Source organism: Budorcas taxicolor, chromosome X (genome assembly GCF_023091745.1).
Source record: "Budorcas taxicolor isolate Tak-1 chromosome X, Takin1.1, whole genome shotgun sequence".
NCBI classification, from domain to species: Eukaryota; Metazoa; Chordata; class Mammalia; order Artiodactyla; family Bovidae; genus Budorcas; species Budorcas taxicolor.
In genome coordinates, this window is record NC_068935.1 from 44,339,789 (window position 1) to 44,347,530 (window position 7,742).

A 7,742-nucleotide genomic window follows, 5' to 3' on the forward strand; every position below is an offset into this window, starting at 1 on the left:
TCTAGAATAACCTGAGGCATTCCCTCACTTGAAAAGAATGATTTTCATTCTTAGACGTCCTTTTGCGTCAGAACCTTGAGTTGTGTTCTCCATTGTTTTGTTTTGCAACCAGGCAGGTTCCTTTTTAACCATTTCTAAAGGGAGAAACCCCAAACAACATTTACAAAAATACATGGCATTAAAACAGCAAGTCACACAGTAAATGGTGTTTTATTAGGACATTTAGAGACAAAGCAATTGGTGGTTTGCCTGGATTTGTCATCTCTTAAAGGTTGCTTTGATATTGTTTGTGTAGCAGGGCCCTGGTAATACGCAGGATTGGGAATTACCATGCGTCAGAATCAGGTGATAAGCCCAGGTCACCTGAATTATCCCTCCTTGGTTGTGAAATAATTTGTTGCTTCAGCACCTCTCTGATATTAAACCTGGAGGAGTGGATTCAAGTTTGTGCTTCAGGGGACATACATGTTTATTTCCTGTCAAAGAGAGCACACTAGGCTACCTGCTGAATGCAGAGAAAAGGATGAAAATTGACAAAATCCATACAGATCTTCGTGGCTAGATATGGAAGCAGAGTGATTCTAGTATACAATAAGTATTATTTAATAACACCTGGGTAGTCCTAAGACTCCCCAACAGGAAAGAATAAGCAACTGCAGAGCATTTCCAATACCCCCCTCCTTCTGTCATGGAAACGTCAATAAAACTCCTCCACCTCCCACCCTCTAGTGCCAGATCAGTAAGCATTTAGCCAAGCATGCTGGGAGACACAGAACAACTGAAGGAAAGGAGTATCTGAGTGTCTTGGATTTGCCTGCCATTCTGCTCTGTTCCTCTACCATCTCATTACTAGACGTAGGCATTAGACGTGACAATCAACTACATTTGAACTGAGCAGGAGAAATTTTCAAGGCATAGGCTTTAGAAGAAATGTCTCAAAGGCAGCCTCAGTCACCTAATCAGACTTTAATTTCAACCACAAATGACACAGAATCATCGAGCTCCGTCGTCCCTAATGATTCCACAAATAAAAGAAGGACCGGAGACAACTCTCCAGGAATAGAAGCATTGTGTGCCATCTATATCACTTATGCCGTGATCATTTCAGTGGGCATCCTTGGAAATGCTATTCTCATCAAAGTCTTTTTCAAGACCAAATCCATGCAAACAGTTCCCAATATTTTCATCACCAGCCTGGCTTTTGGAGATCTTTTACTTCTGCTAACTTGTGTGCCAGTCGATGTAACCCACTACCTGGCAGAGGGATGGCTGTTCGGAAGAATTGGATGTAAGGTGCTCTCTTTCATCCGGCTCACTTCTGTCGGTGTATCAGTGTTCACGTTAACAATTCTCAGTGCTGACAGGTGGGTTTCTTTTCTCAGTTCTATTTGCCAGGATGTGAAATTAGACAAAAAGAAAGGAAAGCTTGTATGTAGCGTTTACTGGCTACTCTGCTGCTTTTCTCACACTCTGTAACCGGGATGTAAGATTGGGAAATCGGGAGGCATTTTAAATAAAAGTTGATATGAGAATGTTAAAATTTCTGTGTTAGCATCGGAGGAGAGATTGAAACTGTGTGCTTCGGGGATCGTTTATTTTCTTTGAACTGTAATTGTTTGTTTGAAAGAATACCGAACGGTCTCCCCCCTCCCCTCAGTTTATTAAGGCAAATTGTTCCAGGTGAAAAAGAAAAACAATTTTTGCTTTATACATTAGTGCAGCCTAGTGGTGCAATATTGTCAACATTAAAACATCAGCATAGGTGTGAAATTGACCGCATATACATTACTGTCTACCGGAAGAGTGGTTAAAAAGATACATGCGTCTAATTTACTTGAAATGAATCAAATTAATTAATGGTGAAAAAACGGTGAGGCTTTTGGCTTCCTGGTAACTCAATGTAATGTCGTGACTTAATTGTATTTGTTTTTTTCTATAAGCGTTCAATGACATTCTCGTTTCCAGAGACATAAATTAATCCCGGTTGACTTTTAGAGCTGTATGAATGGAGTGTATGAGAACCTCTGGCAGTCAGGGTGTTTGGACTCTGTTAGGATATTTTCAGCCTAAGTACTGTGTTTTTCTGTGCGCCTATTGTAGAATAATAACTGTGAAAGCATAAAAAAATTGAGGCTCCAAATGTTTAAAATGATGCTTTATCAAGCCTGCAAGAAGCCGGTAAGTAATCAATGTCTGGCGGTACCAGAAGGAAAAGCTTCTTCAGATTCCAGGATCTGAGAGGAAGAAAATCTTTCCTTGTGTCTTTTATGGAATTTTCTTTCACTGGTTTTATATTCTGTTTGAGGACAGATTTACCTAAAGGCTATATAGATTTTGAGGTAGATTTGTCAGAATAAGGAAGCATCTTTGGATGGGTATAGGGTTTTTCGATTTCACCCTTGCCTTGCCCTGAAACTACCTACAGATTGGCTTGGGCAAGAAATTAGCATTTGAACAGGGAAGAAATTAACCCTCTCCTCTTTTCTGCATAAACTCATAGAATTCTTTTATAGTAAGGTTGATGACTGCTCACTCATGAAGAAAGGAGAATTAGATTCAATATCAGTCACTTACTTAAAAATGAAGTCTTTTAGAACACTTAAGGTAATACACAGGTAATGAATTACTCTCCATCACACACAAAATCATGCCAAAAAATATTTATTTGCCCTAAATAGAGGATCTACAAGAAAATCATATAAATTGCAAATCTGGACTATCTCAACAGTGAATAAAAGGAAAAAGTGATTAGCATAAATAAAAATTACTGGGATGTATTATGTGTATTGGAAATCCTAGCCAATTTCAGCTAGTCAATGTTGAGCTGGTTATATACATATGGATAGGAGGTACAACTGGATGATCACTAAAGTCACTTCTAATTTTTAGATTCTGTCATTTTTATATTGATTTTGCCTTTTGCTGTGATTATGTTTCTAGATACAAGGCAGTTGTGAAGCCCTTGGAGCGTCAGCCCCCCAATGCCATCCTGAAGACCTGTGCCAAAGCTGGCTGCATCTGGATCGTGTCTATGATCATTGCTCTACCGGAGGCTATATTTTCAAATGTATATACTTTTCAAGATCCTGACAAAAATGTAACATTTAAAGCCTGTGCCTCTTACCCTGTTTCTGAGAGGCTCCTGCAAGAGATACATTCTCTGCTGTGCTTCTTAGTATTCTACATTATTCCACTTTCGATTATCTCTGTCTATTATTCTCTGATTGCTAGAACTCTTTACAAAAGCACCTTGAACATACCTACTGAGGAACAACGCCATGCCCGCAAGCAGGTATGTATTCATCAGGACTCATGCATGTATTTAGATGGGAAATGCCTCATTTTGCACCTTTGGACAATAAATATAATAGCGGTATCATACTTTTGCTATGATCATGGGCTCCGGAGTCTGTCAGACCCAGGATTTAATTCCATACCAGCTGAACAATCTTGAGCAAGCTACTTAACTTCTCTGAGCCTCACTTTCCTCATGTATAAAATGAAAATGAGGACTGGATGATATATATGAAGTGCTTAACATAGTTCCTACTGCATAGTAAATGTTCAGTAAATGGTAGGACTGTTATTATTAGAAAAGGGGCAGCTGAAGTTTGGGGTAAGTCAAAAATCACCCCATAGAACAGTGAGAAACATCACACAAGATGAGACTATAAAGTGAAGCATCTTTTGTTTTAGAAAGTATAACAGAATGATAGAAAAACGCAGGATGGTAGAACTGGCAAGAAGCCATAACATTATTCAATGCAAACCACTTACACACGGATGAGCAGACTGGGGGTAGGGGGTCTCGAGGGACCCAGCGCCAGTGGCAAGAGAACACAGTGACTCACAGTAGCTTGATTAAGACCATTGCAAGACCCAGGTGTGCTGTCCTCTCATAAATATGAATGGAATAAAAAGAATATTGGCAAAACATTGTTCCACTTAATTAAAAAAAAAAACAACCCAACAGGATTTCTATCTTTCTTGGGTAGGAGATGATTCCATTTACCTCTTGACCAGTACATGGAGAGCTCAGTGCTTTTTTTTCAAGCTAGTCCTTTCAGTTGGTTCAACAGTGGTGCTCAGGAGGCTAGCTCAGGAGGCTAAAGTTGTATTTTATTTATTCACCATTTTATAAAGTTGCATTTTCATGCCCATGTGAACAGTTTTCTTTGCTCTGTGACTACAGGCAATGTCTTCACTTCTTTGGGGTCATTTCTCTTATTAAGAGGTGTAGGTAGGATTATTTTCATATATGAAGGATGGCACATTGGTTTTTATTCCCCTGATTATATGGGTACAATTCCTATACATTAAAAACAATTTTAGGTACAAGTTTGTCAACTTTCACAATCCCCAGAAGACTGTTCAAACTTAGTCAGCCTCTGCTGATGCAGTTAAAAGTTTTGTACAGCATTTATTTCTTAATAAAATTAAATCTTCAAAGGTTCCACAACACTCCTTGAGATAGTTAGAGACACTCTAGAGTATCTCAAAACCAGAGACAGGAGCCTGAATTAGAGCTAATCAGAGACCAACATCACAGGTTACTATGTCAATTCACTTGCTGTATTCTGTAGCCACAGGCTGCCTTCCCACACTTGCATGTGCAAAGAGACACCAGCCTGTTAACTATAAATTTCTCAGTTAATCTAGAAAATGGCTTTTTAAAATCTCTGCCAGCTCAGTGTTTTCTTTTTGGGGGTGTTTTGTTTGTCGATGGGTTCTTGGTTTTTGGTTGTTGTTGCTGTCATTTTTCTTCTCTCTATAGATTGAATCCCGGAAGCGAATTGCCAAAACAGTTCTGGTACTGGTGGCTCTCTTTGCTCTCTGCTGGTTGCCGAATCACCTTCTGTATCTCTACCGCTCATTCACTTCTCAAACCTATATGGACTCCTCTGCCGTTCACTTATTTGTCACCATCATCTCTCGGATTCTGGCTTTCAGCAATTCTTGTGTAAACCCCTTTGCTCTTTACTGGCTGAGCAATACCTTCCAGCAGCATTTTAAAGCTCAATTATTCTGTTGCAAGGCAGCGGGGCCTGACCCTACTGCTGCTAATACCCCTCTTGACAACCTAGCAGTGATGGGAAGGGTCCCGGGTGCTGCAAGCACTCAGATGTCTGAAATTAGTGTGTCCCCATTCACTGGCTGCAGTGTGAAGAAGGAAGATGACAGAGTCTAGCTTTTCAATTAAAAATGGTATTTTTTCCTCCCAGAGTGTCTGTTCAACTCTGAGCTATGCGTAGGTATATGGTGCCAGAACTTTCAATGGCTTGTAAATTGTGGTGGCATCTTAGGAGGGAAGAATTTGACAAATCATAGTTTTCTTCAATGTACAAGCATTAACGTTACTGGGCTTTCTAAATAAAATGGAGCCCCACTAGGTATAGTGACACATTTGTCTATGTCAGAGGCCAAATAGGAGATAAAGTGAAGTACACATGGCACTTAAAAACTTTATATGTTTCCATCACATCGCTGATGCTTATTTCTCATATACTCTTGTGATTTACATAAAACTGTGTTTGTGTTTATTATGTGGTGTAAATCTAGAGATTATACTTTGCATATGAAAAGGGGATCAAAGAGAGGTAAAACATCTCTTCTGCAATTTTCTTTAAAAAAATGAAGTCCTAAAAAATAAAATTTCACACAATTTGTTCTTGACTGCCCTTTTCCATTAATCTCTATCCCATCGGAACTAAAGCTGTGCAATGGCAATGACAGTGTTGAGGGGTCAGTGTTAAGTAAGGATCTGGGGCTGGGTGTTTGCCTTACTAGGTCAGCACTTACTCATTTAGGGTAGTTCTGGAGTTACAACTCCCATTGACTGATACTTGGGCAAAGTTCTCTTTCACAGATATTGTGAAGAACCTGTCTCCTTCCTAGGCAGAATCACTGGCCATGTTTAGTGTCATTTGAGGGCTCCAAAGAAGGATCCCTGTCAAAAAATCTGTGAGGTTGTCACTGTCTGAAATTCATCCTTTGAGAAAAATCATTTCTTTCTGGTAAGCAGTGCCCTCTTTCTAAAAAATGCAGAAGTACCACGTGGAATCCCGAACACCTGGGTGTTTAGTTGTTATCAGATCATCTTTCTGCTTGACTATCTTAAAACTGATGTGTGCCTAAGTCCTCTAATAAGAGTGTGACCTAATTAATCTCTGCCCTTGGAAATCAGATGGAAGGTTCTGATTTTCTATCCTCTGTTCCTACTTGCTAACACTATAAAGTTGTAATAAATATTACTTCAAAACACTTGTCAATAGACGTGTCAGTTTTAGATCTGTGGTTTCAGAAAATGTTTTCTTGTGGCAAATTAAAGCCTTTAACTGTCGATAGTTAAATTTGTATTTTCAAAAACTTGACTTTGGGGTGTGCTTTTGATAGCTTTGAGCTTTCCTTAAATGGCTTGTGTAACTGTGAATTTTTGCTTAAAGATGTGGCTTCTAAAGGGGATATAATATTAACACTAGACTTTACATTTAAGCAAAATTGGTTTACTTAAAGTAGGGGATGTTAGAATTGTCTTAATATTGTTTTGAGTTGGATGTTGTAATAAGTGGGGAGAAAAATAAATATGAAATAAAGTTTTCAATGACTTTGTGTAACTTTATATTCTAAAAACAGGACTTCTAACAGAATATCACTGAGAACGCATTTTAACTCCAAAGGGTATTTTCAAGTTCCCAAACTCCAAAATATTTTACTGTTTTCCTTACTCTGGGTAAAAATTACACGTTTACTCTCCTAAGAATAACATTTTAGAAATAACTTCACAAAAGTACCAGATAATAAAAGCTAAGCAAGCTTTTTAGCAGTTGATAAAACTAGAGCTCAAAGAACTTGATTTTTTCATCCTGAGTAATCCCTAGGTAACTTAAAGATCTGATAGAAACTGATTTAATTGGGATTAAAATTCATGGCTTTGCTTTTTGTTTTGGAGGGGGTGGTCTTTAAAAAAAAAAACAGATTATCCTTGTCAGAGCTAACCTTACAAGAAATCCAGAGTTTGTTTCACATTGACTATTGTGTTCAGAAAAGCTACTATGGAATATTTCTTTGTTTTTGGACAGGCTCCCAAATTGCGGGTGGGGTGGGGGGAGGACACATGAAAAATAAATTTTGTATACTTCTCAATTTTACTCAGGGTCTGCCCTGACCCAAGACTTAGAATAATGGACCATATTTTTTTCCTGCTACAAAGCAGGAAACCAAAGTCACAAACTTAGATTAAGTCTTTGTCATTGAGGTTGATAGTACCACAAAACATTGAACACTGGCATTCCTACTGACAATAGCAAATTTGGGTTTAAATAATTTCTGCAATTATAACCATCTTAAGTCAGGGATCCATCACATTTTTTGTCAAAAGGAGTTACTTTTATTTCCACTAAGTCTTGGGATTATAGAAAATGGGGAGAGGAAAACTCCCCAACAGAGTGAGCCTGAATGGGCCATTAAAAAAAAAAATCCCTAGTTTGGTATAACTCAGTCATTTTCCAGGAAGACTTCCTAGGCCAGGTAGGTGACTCCTCTGGCCAGGTAGTCTCTGCTTTTGTAGGTTAATGAATTTTTATACACCAAGAAGCTGGTGGCCTATTATGCCAGGAATACTGCACAGACCACCCTTCACAGAGAACAAGAGAAGGATGAAGAGAACAGTCAGGGAGAAGCCAGCTGACTGGGTTCTGGGTTCCTGGGTCCAGCAGCCCCTTGTATAGCCTATCTACATTCCA

At 38.8% G+C, this 7,742-nt stretch overlaps 1 protein-coding gene across 1 annotated transcript; it reads left to right on the forward strand.

Moving 5' to 3' along the window:
- Positions 1–930: 930 nt before the first annotated feature.
- BRS3 (bombesin receptor subtype 3) lies at positions 931–5,188 on the forward strand. The gene is made up of 3 exons (XM_052663811.1): positions 931–1,364; positions 2,941–3,292; positions 4,775–5,188. Exons 1-3 carry the CDS (start codon positions 931–933, stop codon positions 5,186–5,188), a joined length of 1,200 nt encoding a protein of 399 aa, XP_052519771.1.
- The last annotated feature ends 2,554 nt before the right edge of the window (positions 5,189–7,742 follow it).